The 18,412-nt window shown below is 35.3% G+C and overlaps 1 protein-coding gene across 1 annotated transcript; it reads left to right on the plus strand.

Annotated features, from left to right (window-relative positions):
• Window positions 1-1,968: 1,968 nt before the first annotated feature.
• On the plus strand, window positions 1,969-2,931 carry LOC101600179 (olfactory receptor 2AP1-like). Its single transcript, XM_004650474.3, has one exon. It carries the CDS (start codon window positions 1,969-1,971, stop codon window positions 2,929-2,931), a length of 963 nt encoding a protein of 320 aa, XP_004650531.3.
• The last annotated feature ends 15,481 nt before the right edge of the window (window positions 2,932-18,412 follow it).

Consider the following 18,412-nt stretch of genomic DNA (forward strand, 5'->3'; position numbering starts at 1 on the left):
CACTTAGTATGTAGCCTCTTTATTGGTTCATGTATGTTTCATTTTTATTTGTTGACATCAGTTCACACACATTGATTTTATAAGATTTTATTGATTTATACAAATATAGACAGAATCTAACTCATAAGACTCTATCATACAAAAAATGCTAAATGACAGTTACATAATTAGTGCTTAAATTAGTAAAATAAATAAAATTTTCCATTATGCTTGTTGTTAATTGCCATGGATTCTGTTTTATTAACTTTTTGATTATTACAACTAATTTTTGAAGTTTTCAACAAAAACTATTTTCCCAAAATATAAATTACTCAGGGTGTAAAGTTTAGAACAAAGAAATTTTCCTGATATAATTCCACTATGCAGTACATTTCCTTAAATTGGAAAAATCTGCTTTTTGTTTAGCTAAAAATTTTGGATGTTTTCTCTTTAATAAAAATAAAATATTGGTGACTATTGTTAATTTGTTATCCATTATAAGAGGATATGCCAGAGTGTGTAGTGAAACAATTGTTCAATAAAAAGAATCATAATTTTTGTGTAGGTAAAAGCATATATCATTAACATCTATTCATGTTTGATGATGGAGTATATTTTTTAAATTCTGAAACTTGAATTATGGATTTATGATATTTAAAAAATAGTGGCATTCATTTAAAGAGAAATCAAGAACATTTTGCATTAAAATTTTGACAGTCTATCAAGTATTCAACCTCTATAATACATAACAAGTAAAAGGAGTGTGCTTGTAGCTATTTTATTTTGAAGTTGAACAGGTAAGTACAAATTTTGAAATAACAAGAAAATAATTTTATTTCATAACACACGTTATGTTGTGGTACATGTTCGTAAAGGAGAAGCCACTACTGACTGAATTTGTAAGAAAAGATTGTATGGAGAGCTGGGCTTGAATACACTTTTTAAGGATCTAGAGTATATTCATGGGCAGATTATGTATAGAGCAAGACAGCACAATCAGTGAGATTAATTGGTATGCAAGTATTAAATGGTCATGAGATTCATGGAGTCCTTGTCATAACACAGGAAGAGTAGCGAACATGAACAATAACCACTTTTGAGAATTATGAGCAAACTATGTTCAGGATTTGAACTTCAATGAATTCTTATAGTTACTCAAAATGAGAAAGTAAAATAAAAATACAAGACAATAACAGCCAAGTTCGATTTTATTCTCATAATCCATGCCTCATACTATATTGATTGTGTTGACTAATAAATTGAGCACATATCCCTAGTTGTCCTTTCCCACCCACTTTCCTGTCCTGCAAATCCTTTCTTTTTCTAAATAGCTCCCCTTCTATTTTTTTCTCTCTCCATATATATATGTATATGTATTATATATGTATACATATATGTGTAGTTTCTTTTTTTTTAGAAGAAGCTTTGGGTTTTTGTTGTTGTTTTTTATTTGATAGTGACAGACAAAGAGGCAGACAGAGAGAACAGGCGCCCCAGGGCCTCCAGCCACTGCAAACAAACTCCAGATGCATGTACCCCCTTGTGCATCTGGCTAATGTGGGTCTTGGGGAATCAAGCCTTGAACCAGGGTCCTTAGGCTTTACAGGCAAGTATGTAATGGCTAAGCCATCTCTCCAGCCCTATATGTAGTTTATTTATAAATATACGATAATAAATTCAAATAAGAAAATCAGAACAAGAATGATATAAAAAGAAAATATAAACAGGTGAGATTATGATGAAAATCAGTATTGACGTACTATAGAAGAAATAATTTCACCAGTTCCTAAGAAATATGGTTTAGATTGCATATGAAGTAAAATAGGTAAATACATTGAGTCTTTTTTTATTCCAATATTCAATGTGAAGATATAGAAAATATAGAAAAAGATAGAACTTAAAATGTTTGCTTTTAATCATTGTTGGCCTTGGTTTTATGTTTAAGTCAAATTGTTTCATTTAGATTTCCCTCAGATTTGCTTGAGGTTAATGATGGGAAACCAGACAACAGTGACAGAATTTATTCTTCTTGGGTTGACAAGAGATGCCAAACTTCAAGCCATGTTGTTCCTTTTTCTGTTACTAACCTATGTCTTAAGTATCATGGGGAACTCTGCCATCATTGTCCTGACCCTGCTGGATTATCGCCTCCAGACGCCTATGTATTTCTTCCTCCGTAATTTTGCATTTTTGGAAATTTCTTTTACCTCTGTCTTTGTTCCCAAAATGCTAGTCAACATTGGAACTGGAGACAAGACTATCTCCTTTGCTGGTTGCTTCACTCAGTATTTTTTTGCAATTCTCCTGGGAGCGACTGAATTTTACCTCTTAGCGGCCATGTCCTATGACCGCTATGCAGCCATCTGCAGACCCCTGCACTACATGACAATCATGAGCCCAAGACTTTGCACTCAACTTGTCCTCAGTGCCTGGCTTTCTGGTTTTGTAGTTGTTACTATACCACACTCAATGACCCTTCAGCTGACTTTCTGTGCATCCAACATCATCAATCACTATTGCTGTGACAATACCATATTGCTGCATCTGTCCTGTTCAGACACACATGTCATAGAGGTGATTCAGTTCGTCCTCGCTGCAGTGACCCTGATCTTGACCTTGGTGCTGGTGATTCTGTCTTATGCAAACATCATCAAAACCATTCTGAGAATCCCCTCTGCTGAACAGAGGAGGAAAGCTTTCTCGACATGCTCTTCTCATTTGATAGTGGTCTCGCTTTCCTATGGAAGCTGCATCTTTATGTATATAAATCCTTCTGTTAAAGATGCAGAAAGTTTTAATAAGAGAGTGGCTGTTTTAAATACCTCTGTTGCCCCTCTACTAAACCCGTTCATCTATACTCTAAGGAACAAGCAAGTGAAAATAGCCTTTAAAGATTTGCTAAGTAAGATTGTGTTTTCTTTTTCAAAAAAACTGAAACTTCATGAGTACTGAATGAAACTATCTATGAGTACTATATCAGGCTTAATATAAAACAATAAATGTTTAGAGGACTATAATTCTATAATTATACATACTTCTATGTTAAATATATGTCCTATGTCATATAGTTAATAGTCTTCTTTTACATTGATATAGTAAAAATATTTAATTGTGAATTTTTTCCCATTTACTGTACTTAAAAATATCAAGTTAGTTTGTGTGTGTATGTGTGCTGGTATATTTCCATTAATATTACATTGCTAATATTTTTTCTTTAGCCATCACCTTCACAGAAAATAACATTGCAGTAAGATTAAGACTGAGATTGTAACTTTTAAATTTTTTTAATTAAAATTTTTTGTTTATTTATTTGAAAGTGATGGACAGGGAGAGAGAGGGAGAGAGATTGAGAATGGGCATGCCAGGGCCTCCAGCTGCTGCGAAACAACTCCAGATGTGTGCGCCCCCTTGTGCATCTGGCTAACATGGGTCCTGGGGAATCGAGCCTCGAACTGGGGTCCTTAGGCTTCACAGGCAAGCGCTTAACCGCTAAGCCATCTCTTCAGCCCAGATTATAACTTTTAATAATTTTTTAAAATGGATTTTAAAAATCATGTTGTTTCTGATTTTTAATATCTATACCTATAACAACTAAATTCACATATTAATTTAATTTACTTTATCTTATAACTAATAGCTTGAATAATATATTAGTGAAGAGCCATAATGTGTTTATTTTCAAAGTTAAAATCATATTTAAATTTAGTCTAATAAGAATAATCATTAAATAAGCTCCTAGGCAAACTCAGTATTTGAACTAAGGAAGTTTGAGAAAAGAAAAAAAAATAAATATATGCTTGTTTTACTAATAAGAAAATGATAAATGATATTTTATTCATATAGAGATTAAACTGCTTGAGCTAACTCATGAAACCAATAAATCCAAAATGTCAAGTAATTATTAATGTGTCTTCTGTCACATTTCAAACATTGTAGTATTATTCCTGGTCACTATTCCTGCTGTCTAAAGGAATTGTGAAATAAATTGATACTGATATTCTTCTTGGTGTTAATGACTTTTTAGGTAAATAATATTCCTTTAAGGTTTTTTCTTCTGTGGATTTATAATCTGATTTCTTTAGGCAGTAGGGACTACTTTAAATCCTAAGTAAAAGCTGTCATTTTCTGATCAACTTTTTTTTGTAATTATACTTTAGAAATCATTGACCAGATTTATAACAGAGATGTTGTATATTTGAGTAATCTGTAGATGTTTAATCCTATACTTCTAATATTTACATAAAATAAAGTAAGCCCTAGAGATAGTAACAAACTTTCTAAAGCCAAACGTGCTCTTTTTTTTTTTATTTAAGCTTAGTTTATAGAAACATTTTATTTATTTATTTGTTAGAGAGAAAGAAGCAGATAGAGAGAGAGGGAGAGAATGGCATGTCAGGGTATCTAGCCACTGCAAATGAGCTCCAGACACATGTGCCACCCTGTGCATCTGGCCTATGTGGGTACTAGGAAATTGCACCAGGGTCCTTAGGCTTCACAGGCAAGTGCCTTAACTGCTAAGCCAGCTCTCCAGCCTCTTTTAAGTTTATTTTTAAATTTACATATAAAGAATTATGTGTTGTGCTGGAGAGTTAAGGCATTTGCCTGCAAAGCCAAAGGACCAAGGTTCAATTCCTATGGACCCACATAATCCAAATGCACAAGATGGCACACACATCTGGAGTTCACCTGCAGTGGCTAGAGGCCATAGAGTGCCCATTCTCTCTCTCTCAAATAAACAAACAATAAAAACATTAAAAAAGAATTAGGTGTCATTATGGTATTTTCAAACAAAACTGGTTTTAGCTGATTCTGTACCACATCTACATCTCCTTCAAACCCTTACTTCCTTGTACTCACTGAGTTTAATTAGGCTTTTCTGCATGAGTATAGGTGAGGGATTGTTTGCTAGAGCTTGGACAACTTGCCTATGGCTACCACACTGAGTAAAATATCCCCTCTTCCCTTCTACTTCTGAATTTTTTAAAGTAAACATTCAGGAAAGAAAATGTTTTTATATGAGGATTAGATTGTAAGAGAAGATAACCTTCTACACTGCATGACTCACATGGTTGTCTTGCTAAAGATGGAAATTCTCATCAGAACCCCTTTCTATTAGTTCACAGGTAAGACAAATTTAGAATTGAAATGATAAGATGGACTACATTCATGATCAAATATGTGATCTGGATTTCTTCACTGGCCCACTGAGTAATAAAGAAGAATGCAATGTGTAGTAGAGATAGGAAAAGTTTTGTTGGAAACTATAGAAGATGAAGCTATTTTTACATGTAGAATTGAATAGTTCCTATATACCTATAGTCATAATTACATAAAATTCATCTAAATATCTAGCAAATGATTGATAGTGGTGAGTTTGTTACTTTATGATTTAGACAAACAAGTAATTGAGCCAAGAGTTCATTCATTTATTTGTTGTTTAAAATACCACTGTCAGGACATTAACCAGAGAAATCCACAGTTTTTTCTCATCCTGTAACTGTTCAGTTTCAAAACAGTCTAAAGAATTATATACAAGTACACATTTCAGTAGCAAACAATTTCTTTTAAAGCACACAAGTACATGTACATACAAAAATACCAACTTTAAAAGCCAATTCAAAGTAGTCTATCTAGTTAACACTGTATGAATATATATTGCATATTATTAATATGTACCATTAACACATGATAATAAGTAAAGTAAAATATGCTGAGCTCAAACTTTTGTCTGGAAGAAAACTGATAGGTAAGAAAATTTGAGAAAATATATATTATTATATCATTCTATTATACTGAAATTTCTATTAGTGAGAGATTTTTCATATCTACAAAACAGTAGTAAATAGAAGTCAACTTTTTATGCACATAGCAGTTCCATTTCTAAATTAGAAAAAATATTAAAATGTTGAATGCAGGTTTAATGGTTTTTTTGGTCTTTGACTCTTTAAAAATCAGCAATATATATAATCTAAATCACAAGATCAAATAAATTATGTATTGAATTCTGAGACTTCAATATTGACATTTCTATGATTATAGAATTTCACTCAAATGTTTTAAACACTGACATAATAAAAGCTGTTTTTCAAGTTTTTTTTAAAGTATTCTGCTAAGTGTTGATTAGTATGGAAGCAAAGGCCAATTACAAACCAATATGGTTACTTTTATCACCAGGCCTATTAGATCAAATATATATTACCCCAGGAGACCAGTAGAGGTAAGTATCTCCAATCAAGGACCTAAAACACATAGATGTGGTTACTATCATACCTCTACTTAAATTGCCAATTTGGTCTTTGCAGAAGACAAGTAAATGCTGGAGATTTACAGTGGATTATTATAAGCTCAAGTATGGATTTTAATGAAGCTGTTGCTCAAGATTTGATGTTGTAGTTGGGAAAAGTCAATGTATCTCCTGAGACCTGCATATGAATGCTTTTATAGCTACTGTTAATGCCATCAAAAGTACTAGCTTTCAGCTAGAAAATCAATATAGTAATGCATTGCCCCACCCTAGAACAGATGCATACCAACTCTAGTCCTATGTGATAATCTATTCTTTAAGGAAATTTATGGAACAACACACTGTCCCATCTGAATGATGAAGGTGTAATGAATGCCCTGTAAGCAGAAAGCAGTAAAACATAGTTAAGCCCAGTTACTGTTAACCAAAAAGTAGAGAAGAACCTTCACAAAAATTAACATGTCACCTCAATAAAATTTCTAGATACCCATTGGTCATGAAGATGTTTAGGATGTTCCTTAAAAATATAGCCATGATGACTGTTGTGGAAGCTGTGTGTGAACACTACTCAAGATTTTTCTCACTATTGTATTGCTATAACTAAAAATAGTCCTCTTGAACTTTAAGGTATGATTATTTTCTAGTAAATCTGGTATCTTTATGACAAATGTCCAAGTAGAAGTAACTGAGTCTTTAACTCTGCAGAATTATACTTGATCACTCAAAGGGGTGACACTGTTATCTAGACACCTAGGATTTGTGACATGACTTTGTTCAATTTTGACAGCAAATGGGCAGGTGTAGTACCTGTGGCCTGAGAAGCTGATCACAGACAGAAGCTGAGATAGCTCAACAAGTGAGAGAGAGAGAGGGAGAAAGAAATTTTTCCTGATTGTAGATGAGCACTGTTTCTTGATGGGGTTAGTGCTTGCCTAGACTATGCAAGACCCTGCTTTCAATCCCCAGTGATGATGAGGAGCATCCCATAACTGGCAGGTGAAGTTGTGTACAGGCAAGCCTGCCCACTCTCCACACAGAAAAAATTTCAAGTTCCAGAACACATTTCCAAATCAAAGGTATTTTAAATACATCTCAGTGCTTTCAAACCCAAATCTGTTTTCTTTAATCTCCACAACAGTTGATTCTGAAATCATCTTCCAAAAAATCTTCTTACAAATATATGCAACTTTGAGTTTGTGTGCTGTGTAAAGGAATTTCACTTGCAACTGCTGGTATATGAATAGATGTTATTCCTATTAGATTCTCAATTCACTCAAATATTTAACATACATTTAGAGAATATACATTCAAGGAATAATTCTGATGACATAGAATAATTTTTTAAACTTTTTTATTGGCAACTTCCATAATTATAGAAAATAAACCATGATAATTCCCTCCCCTCCCCCCTCCCCCACTTTCCCCTCACAAATCCACCCTATATCACATTCCCTTCACATCTTAATAATTCTATTTTATATTGATGTCATAAATTTTTCCTGCTATTGTGAAGGTCTTGTGTAGGTAGTACCAGGCCCTGTGAGGGCATGGATATCAAGGCCATTTTGTGTCTGTAAGACTGCATTGTAAGCAGGCCTTCCCTTCCTTTGGCTCTTGCATTCTGTTCACCACCTCTACTACAATGGAGCCTGAGCCTTAGAAGGTATGATAGGGATGCTTCAGTGCTGAACACTCCTCTGTCACTTTTTCTCAGCAATATAGTGGCTTTTGAGTCCTCCCAGTGGTCACTGCCATGTGAAAAGAAAAGCTTCTCTAACCAAAAGTGAGAGTAACATTAAGAAAAGCGCTTGCAGGGTACTTTGGTGGGCATGATATATGTATTTAGCCAGACAACAGCAGGCGTTATCCCCTAGGGCTCATGACCTACCTTTCATAGGCTTTTGACTAGGTTTTCAGTACCAGGGATGTATTCCTTCCCATGGAGTAGGCCTGCAGTCCAATTACAGCAGTTGGTTTCCCTCTTAACAGACATGCCACTATTTCACCCATTGGCTCATTGGCCTGGTTTGCAATCTTCACTGTTGTCTATTACCACTGATGAATTCTGTCTCCCACAGGACTGCATTGGATAAATGCCTTGATTTATGTAACTGTGATGGTTAATTTTATGTCAAGTTGATCTGTTTAGGAATCCACAGATATTCCTCATAAGTGGGTCTCTGAGGTTGCTTCCAGGAAGGATTAACTAAAGGAGGAATCCTTCCTCCAGGGTGAGCTCCTCACCCAGAGTGGGCGGCCCCTCTTGGAGGTGAGGCATTATCCAAAGAAGCTCTGGGAAGAAAAGTATTCTCCTCCTGTACCACCTGGCTGCCTGTGCTTCTTGCTGCTTTCCAGTGTGGACTGAAGACCAGCATGGACTGAAGACCAGTGTGGACTGAAGAGCAGCATCTCTCCAGGATGCCTCCAGGCCTTCAGTGCTGGATTGAGACTGCTGAGGCATCCAGCCTCATGGACTGAGCAGCTATCATGTTCCTTGACTCTCAGGCCTGTAATCTGTTGTTGTTGGACTGTCCTAAACTAATCCAATAAATTTCCTTTTATTATAATTCATTCTATCAGTTCTGTTCCTCTAGAGAACCCAGACTAATACAGTAACCTACCAAAATTAAACCAGGATGAGAAAAAAAAAACACATAAAGAGACCTATAACAAGCGTGAAAATCAGAACAGTTATTAAAAAAAATAAACAACAACAAAAAACACCTCCCAACTAAAAAAAGTCCAGGCCCAGATGGATCCACAGGTGAATTTTACCAGACCTTCATGGAAGAACTAACACCAATGCTTCTCAAACTTTTTCATATAATAGAAAAGAACACTATCAAACTCATTCTACAAAGCCAGAATTACCCTGAAGCCCAAACCAGACAAAAACATAACAATAAAAAGGAAATTACAGACTAATCTCCCTCATGAACATAGATGCAAAAATTCTCAACAAGATATTGGCAAACAGAATACAAGAATATATCAAAAAGCAGACCAAGTAGGCTTTATCCCAGAGATGCAAGGATTGTTCAACTTTAGCAAACTGATAAATGTAATACACTATATAAGTGGACTGAAGGACAAAAATCACATGATCATCTCAATAGATGCAGAAAAGTCATTTGAAAAAATCCAATATTCCTTCATGGTAAAAGTCCTACAGAAATTGGGAAAAGAAGGAACATATTTCAGCATAATAAATGCTAGTTATGGCAAATATATAGCCAACATAATATTAAATGGGGAAAAACTTGAAGCTTTTCAAATAAAATCAGGAACAAGCCAAGAGTATCCACTTCCCCCACTTTTATGTAATATATACTGAAAGTCTTAGCTATAGCAATATGGCAAGAGACACACATAAAAGGAATAAAAATTGGAAGGGAAGAGAAGAAATTATCATTACTTTCTGTTGATATGATTCTGTACACAAAGGACCCTAAATACTCTACCAGCAAACTGTCAGAGCTGATCAACACTTGCAGCAATGTAGCAGGATACAAAATTAACAAGCAGAAATCAGTAGCCTACTAAGTACTAACAACAAATATGCTGAGGATAAAGCATGGGAGCACACCCATGCACAATGGCCTTAAAAGAAAAGAAAGAAAAAAATAAAGTACTTTGGAATAAATGTAACCAAGGAAGTGAAAGACCTCTACAAAGAAGAGAGAAATTGCAGAAGACACTAAGAAAGACATCCCACGTTCTTGGATTGAAAGAATCAATATTGTGAAACTGTTAATCTTACCAAAAGCAATCTACATACTTAATGCAATCCCATCAAAATTCCAAAGACGTTCTACATGGAAATAGAAAAAATATCTTAAAATTCATGTGGGAGCACAAAAATCCTTGAATAGCCAAAACAATTCTTATCAACAAAAATAAGGCTGGCAGTATCACCATACCTGATCTTAAGATGGAGTACAGAGCCATAGTAACAAAAACAACATGGTACTGGCACAAAACAGGCATGTAGATCAATGGAACAAAATATAGGACCCAGATGTAAATCCAGGCAGTTACAGACATCTGATTTTCAAGAAAAATGCCAAAAATATTCTTTGGAGAAAAGACAGCCTCTTTAACAAATGGTGCTGGGAAAACTGGATATCTATAAGTAGACAGATAAAAATAGATTGCTATCTCTCTCCATGCATAAGAATCAAGTCCAAGTAGATCAGTGACCTTAACATCTGACCTTAAGTTCTGAAATTTTAGAGGAAAAAGGAGAGAATGACTTCAACATATTGGCATAGGCAAAGACATTTTAAATATAACCTGAGTTGCCCAGGAAATAAAACCACTAACCAACCACTGTGACCTCATGAAATTAAAAAGCTTTTGTATAGCAAAGGATACTGTGAATAGAACAAAGGGGCAACCCACAGAATGGGAGAAAATCATCTCCAGATATACATCTGATAGAGGCTTAATATCCAGGATATACAAAGAACTCAAAAAACTAAATAATAAGAAATCAAACAACCCAATTAAAAATGGGCTATACTAAACAGAAAGTTCTCAAAAGAATAAACACAGATGTCCTATAAACATCTAAAAACATATTCTACATCCTTAGCCATCAGGAAAATGTAAATTAAAACTATTTTGACATTCTATCTCACTTTTGTCAGAATGGCAACCACCAAGAAAACAAACGACAAAAAAATGATGGTGAGGATATGGCAAAATAGGAACCCTTCTATACTGTTTTTAGGAATGAAAGATGATATAGCCATTGTGGACATCAGTGTGGAGGTTCCTGAGACAGCTAAAAATAGATTTACCATATGACCCAGCTATACCACCCATAGGCATATATCCTAAGGACTCTTCTCACTACCTTAGTGATACTTGGTCATCCATGTTTATTGCCAGTCTATTCACAATAGCTAGGAAATGGAACCAGCCTAGATGTCACTCAACTGACAAGTGAATAATAAAGATGTGGTGCATTTATACAATGGTGTTCTATTCAGCAGTAAAGAAAAGTGAAATTATGAAATTTGTGGGGAAATGGAGGGATCTGGGAAGTCTTATACTAAGTGAGATAACCCTGGCCCAGACAGCAAAATGCTGCATATTCTCTCTCATATGTGGATTCTAGTTAAAATATTCAGACTTGTCTGTGAGTTGGAGTACAAGTCAGTAGCAGAGGCCAGTAAGCTAGAAAGGGGCTGTAAGGAAGGGAGCGAGGAGAGGGGAGGACTTAAGTATGTAGGTAAGTAGATGAACAGATTACTAGGGGTGTAATTGTCTAAGTGAGGTTGGGAGAAGGAATTGGGTAAAGAAAGGGTGGGAGTAAGGTTAATCCAAATTTAAGATGTTATTAATAATCTGTATGGAAACCTACTTTTTTGGATAACTGCACACCCAGAAGCCATAGATTTTTACTAGAAAAAATTCAGTAACAGGAATTGGATACCTTTCAGTGAATTGTTGGCCAGAGAGGTCCCTGATACATCCAAAATATTACAGGCCATTGCTAAGGCTCTTTATTTCCTACTAGAAATATAAGGTAAGTCCCTACTGATGAAGACTGCACATTCTTGGGCTGCAAGCTCATTGAGAAACAAACCTAGAGCTGAGCTGAATAAACTCCTCTCTGTGGACCAGCTGATATAAAGCTAGAATCATTTTTATTTCTTAGATTTTGGTCTTCTAAAATGTCTTATTCTGTGAGTACAATTACTATACTCAGAGCCTGGCACTTTAAGATAAGTGTTTGAAACCTATGAGATTACAGAACTATATGCATTAATTATTATTGTTCATAATTAAGAATTAAATTAAGCTGTCAGTATTATCATTAGTTAAAGATGGCAACTTGTTCTGAATTAGGACTGGGTGACTAGTACCTTGCCAGCCATTGTTCCATCCCTGGTAGCCTTGAGAAGTTAGCTGCAAACCAAACATATGCAATTAAGAAATTTAAATGTATTATTAACCATAGCAAATTAAAATCTCAATAATTTTCAAAATTGTCTGTTTGATAATTTGCTCTTTATCAAGCAAGAGCAGTATTTCCAATGTGTTCCAATACCCCTTTAGTTGAATATTCATCTGTAAGCTCCAATCAGTCCACTGATTTTTTGTGAAGAATAAGAAAATGAAAAAGTTTGAGTTATGAATGGAACATAGCTGAGTCATGGATATGGAAGTAATAAGCAGTAAAAGACACAATCCAAATGAATGTATGTCACTAATCAACACACACGGATTTCCTATACTATTAAATACAGTTATCACAAAACCTGGCCATTAAGATGTATATTTTTCATATATATATACAACTTCTATACTTACAGACAAGAAACCATGGTATTTCTCCTCCCCTCACTTTCCCCTTCATAACTCTGCTCACTATCATATCCCCTCCTTCTTCCCATTACTTTCTTTTAAAATTAGATGTCATTATCTTTTCTCCTATTATGAGAGTCTTGTGTAGGTATTGATAGGAACTGTGAGGTCTGTCCAGACAGTTGAATGTAAGGTGTGGTACCCGTCCTTTGGCTCTGACATTCTTTCAGCCACTTCTGCAATGGTCCACGAGCCTTGGAGGGTGTGAGATGTTTCAGTGCTGGACACTCCTTTGCTGTACAAAAGCTTTGTAACCTCATGAGATCCCAGTGGTTGATTAGTGGTTTTATTTTCTGAGCAATTCAGGTTATATTCAGAAAATCATTACCTATCCCAATATGTTGAAGTGTTTCCCTACCTTTTCCTCTAGCAATTTCAGAGTTTCAGGTCTGATATTAAAGTCTCTGATCTGGCTTAGTTCCTGTGCATGGAGAAAGACAAAGGTCTATTTTCATCTTTCTGCATATAGATATTCATTTTCCCAGCACCACTTGTTGAAGAGGCTGTCTTTTCCCCAATGAATATTTTTTGGCATTTTTGTCTAAAATCAGATGGCTGTAGCTACCTGGATTAACATCTGGGTCCTCTGTTCTGTTTCATTGATCTACATGTTTGTCTTTGTGCCAATACCATGCTGTTTTTGTTATATGGCTTTGTAATATAGCTTTAAATTGGGTATGGTGATACTACCAGACTTATTTTTGTTGCTCAAAATTATTTCAGCCATTCGAGGATTTTTGTGCTTCCAAATGAATTTTAGATCTGTATTTTTCTACTTCTGTGAAGAATGCCATTGGAATTTTAATGAGGATTGCATTAAATATGTAGAGTGTTTTTGGTAAGATTGACATTTTCATAATATTGATTCTTTCAATCCAAGAACTTGGGATTTCTTTCCATTTCCTTGTGTCTTCTGCAATTTCTCTCTTGAGTGTTTTAAAAGTCTCATTGTAGAGATTCTTCATTTCCTTGGTTAAGTTTATTTCAAGGTACTTCACTAATTGTTTTTGAGGCAGTTGTGAATGGGAGAGATTCCCTGATTTCATCCTCTGCATGTTTTTTGTTAGTATATAGGAAAGCTATTTACTTCTGCATGTTTATTTTGTATCTGGATACTTTGCTAAAAGTGTTTATCAGTGCTAAAAGTTTGCGTGTAGATTCCTTAGGGTCTTCTATGTATGGAATCATATCATTTGCAAATAATGATAATTTGATCTCTTCCTTTCCAATTTGTATCCCTTTTATGAGTGTCTCTTGCCTTATTGATATAGCTAAGGTTTCCAGTACTACATTAAATAAAAGTGGGGACAGTGGACACCCTTGTTTTGTTCCTGAATTTAGTGGAAAAACTTCAAGCTTTTCTCTAGTTAGTATTATGTTGGCTGTAGGTTTGTCATAAATAGCTTTTATTATGTTGAGATATGTTCCTGTTGTTCCCAATTGCTGTAATACTTTTACCATAAAAGGATGTTGGATTTTGTTGAATGCCTTTTCTGCATCTATTTGTTTGTCTTGTTCTTCTTTTTCCAAGGCCTTAAGTTGAAGCATTAAATTTTTTATTTGTGAACCCTCTAATTTCTTAGAGCTATGAATTTCCCTCTTAGGGCTTCCTTCATTGTGTCCCAAAGGCTTTGATATGTTTTATTATCATCATTTAATTCTATGAATTTATTGATTTCATTTTGGATTTCTTCAATGACCCATTGATCATTCAATAGTGTACTGTTTAGTCTCCATGAATTTCTGTATGCTCTGTAGCTTTTCTTGTTGCCGATTGGCAGTTTAATTCTATTGTTGTCAGATAGCGTGCAAGGGATTATTTCAATTTTACTGTATCTGTTGAGATTTGCTTTGTGTCCTAATATATGGCCTATTTTAGAGAATGTTCCATGTGTTGCTGAGAATAATATATATTCTGAAGCATTTGGATGGAATGTTCTGTAAATATCTATTAAGTCCATTTGTTCCCTGACATCATTTAATGCACATGCCCCTTTGTTAATTTTTTGCTGAGATGATCTGTCAATTGATGAGAGTGGGGTATTGAAGTCACCCAATACAATTGTGTTTGATGTTATCTGTGACCTTATATCTAATAGTGTTTGTTTGATGAAATTGGGAGCTCTCATGTTAGATGCATATATGTTTAATGTCCTCCTGTTGGGGTTTTACTTTAATCAGTATAAAATGACCTTCCTTATCTTTACTCACTAATGTTGGTTTAAAGTCTATCCTATCACATATTATGCTAGCAACCCATGCTTGTTTCCTAGGCTCATTTTCTGGAAATACTGTTTTCTATCCTTTCATCGTAAGACAGTGTCTTTTTTATTGAGAGATGGGTTTCCTGGAGGCAACAAATGGCAGTATCCTGTCTTTTAATCCAGTATGAAAGCCTGTATCTTTTGGTTGGTGTTTGGAGGCCATTGATATTAAGATTTATTATTGAAAGGTATGTATTTATTCTCACCATTCTTCTTATTTTGTAGTGTTTCCTGTTTTCCCTTTATTCATTTGTTTTAACTGTTATTTGAGTATGGTTTATTTTTTCCTATTTCCTCCTGTGTGTATTTTGCCTTCCCTTCAGCATGAATTACTTCAAGTATTTTCTGTACAGCTGGTTTAGTTGTCATAAATTCCTTTAGCCTGTTTTTTTTTTGTTGTGGAATGTCCTTATTTCACTGTCTATTTGAATGGATCACATTACAGGATAAAATAATTTTGGCTGACAGTTGAAATCTTTCAAAACTTGCAATACATCATTCCAAGCCCTTCTGGCTTTTAAAGTTTGTGTTGAGTAATGCGCTGTTATTCTGGTGGGCTTGCTTTTATTGGTGACTTGCTTTTTCTCTAACTTCTTTCAGTATATTTTCTTTGGTTTGCATATTTAGTAGTTTAATTATAACATGGCGAGGAGGTTTTGTCTGTTTGGTGTTCTAAAAGCTTTTTGTATCTGCATTGGCATTTCTTTCCAAACTTGGGGAAAATTTTCTTCTATGATCTCATTGAAAACACCTACTAAGCTTCTGGATTGAAAATTTTCTCTATTATAGCCTGAATTCTTATGTTTGATCTTTTCATAGTGTCCTGTATATCTTGAAATCCCATCCACACCTTCCTATTAGTTTGTCTTTCTCTTTGTTGGACTGTATTATGTCTTCCACCTGGTCTTCTAGTTTAGATATTCTGTTTTCTTCTTCATCCATTCTACTGGTGAGACATTCCACAGAGTTTTTCTATTTCACTGGCTGTATTCTTCAGAGCTAGGATTTCAGCCTGATTTTTCTTCAGTATTTCTATTTCCTTACTCATGTCTTATAATGACCTCCTTATTTCATTAAGCTGGTTTCCTGTGTTCTCTTTCAGGAGTTTGTTTTCTCCTTCAATTTCTTCTTTTTCTTCTTTGATTTCTTTCATTTCTTCTTTTCATTACTTTGAGTAAAGATATTATTATAATTTTGAATTTTTTGTCAGGCATTTCATCTAAAACAGTCTCATTGGTGATCACTTCTGATGGATTTATAATTTTTGGTGGGACTGTATTGTCTTGATTCTTTGAGCTTAATGTAGTGACTTTTGCATCTTGAATTGATTTTATGCTTGGGTTTTCTCCTTATTTTCAGTGTTCTTAGATGTGGAAATCCACCTTTATATACTTTCAGGATGAGTTTAAGGTGTCAGGTGTAGCTCTTGTACCCCAGTCCAAGCACAGAAGTAATCCTAGGTGTTGAGTTTGCTTGCTAAGCAAGTATATATTGGGTGGAACAATTTACTGGAAAATCCTAAACTTCAAGTGAGCAATATACACATTCAATAAAAACCAGCACTAAGTATGCAATTGTGGGGATTAAAAAAAACAAATAGTCTCATAAAGCCAAAATCCCTAAGGGTGTGTGTTGTTCTACACCCTTAATCTTGTCAGCTGGGAGGTAGAGATTTCTGTTCTGAATTGGGTTGCAGGTCAGCCTGGATCTGGGTCAGACAATGCCCCCAATAATGACAGAAGCAAAAGACAAAAACCCTATAAATATGAAAGCATAAAAGGGAATAATATTCAGCCCCCAAATACAGGTTATTGGAAAATGGTAAAGCCAACTAAGAATATATAAACTATAACCTGCCCTGACAAGGAAAGAGAGACTAGCTCTTCCAATGCAGGCCTATGTACCCTTTTCAAAAAATAGTTTATTATTTATTTATTTATCTGGCAGAGAAGGAGGGAGAGAGAGAGAGAATGGGCATGCCAGGGCCTCCAGCCACTGTAAACAAACTCCAGACATGTGCGCCCCCTTGTGCATCTGGATAATGTGGGTCCTAGGGAATTGAACCTGGGTCCTTTGGCTTTGCAGTCAAATGCCTTAACTGCTAAGCCATCCCTCCAGCCCCCACTCCTTTTTTTTCAGTCAGTCTTTTTACCTTTTGTGGTGGCTTCCAATCTCATCAATGCTGAGTGCTCCCCTCAATCCCATGTTGTGCTGTGGAGCTGGAGCTCTGATCAGCTGTGCTGGCTGCGCTGCCACTGGGGGCTGAGTGCCGGAGGTTAGCAGGTCTCATCATGGGGCAGGGGAGAGTTCAGACTTCTAGATTTGTTCACAAAGCCACACCTGTATCCATTTCAGTAGCTCCTTAGTTGACATTCAGATTTCTTCACTTTGCAAGAAGGCTGATGAAGTTCAAAACTCCCTTTGTTTGGTCTCTGCTGCTGGTGGTGCCAGGCGGGTGGATGGATCGTGCAGATTGGTGGGCCACAGTGCTTCAGTGAGGTTCTGGCCATTTTTCTCTTTTCTGGTGGATCACAGACTCTCCAGCTTCTCTGCTGTGTCTAAGAATAACCTGTACTCCTTCACTTTTCAGAAGTAGAGTGTATTTTGCTGTGGTTTTGCTTAAATACCTCCCTAGGTTGGTTTGGCATCGCTCCTATGCCACCATCTTACCTGGAAGTCAAGATGTATATTCTTATATCCTAACGAAAGATAACTGAAGTAAAGAAGAAAGCAGAAAGAAATGTGGATAAATATATCCTTATTAAGGGTACCATTCCTTACATACATCTGTGCAGACAGAAATTGGCCTCAATATCCATGACCTCACACTGCCTAGCAATGCCTACAGAAGACCCTCATAATAGGAGAAAAAGATGACAACATCAAATTAAAAGAGAGACTGATGGAGAAAGGGAAGGGATATGACAGAGAGCAGAGCTATGAAGGGGAAAGCAGGGAAGGGGAGGGAAATACCATGTTTTTTGTCTGTAAGTATAGAAGTTGTCAATAATTTATATATATATATATGTATATATAAAAGATACATATATGTGTATATTTAAAAAGATATCCTTATTTATTAAGACAGTATTAATAACAGAATATATATATTATAAAACATGCATATATTATATCTATATAATACATATAATGCATACACACACACACACACACAGAGATAGAGGAGAGAGAGAAGGGGAACTATTAGGGAGAAGGAAGGAGAGGAAGAAGATAAGGTAGGGAGGATAGGGAAGATAAATGAGGGGGTAGAAATTTAATCACAGTACAATGCTATATATGTATGAAATGTTATAATGAAACACACTATTTTTTAAGCTAACCAAAATGTTAATCAACTTAAAAATAAAGCTTAATAAACAAGTACTATTGTAGCAATTCTTTTTATTGTCTCTCCTTACTATGATTGCCTTCTGACCAAGGACTACAACACAAGAGTATATGGGAGATGTCTTGTGCTAGATTGGATGACAGCATTGTAATTGCACTCTTGAAAGATCACCCAGAAATGTGACCAGCATCTGTGATTTGA

The sequence above is a fragment of the Jaculus jaculus genome, chromosome 6, assembly GCF_020740685.1.
Source record: "Jaculus jaculus isolate mJacJac1 chromosome 6, mJacJac1.mat.Y.cur, whole genome shotgun sequence".
In the NCBI taxonomy this organism is placed as follows: Eukaryota; Metazoa; Chordata; class Mammalia; order Rodentia; family Dipodidae; genus Jaculus; species Jaculus jaculus.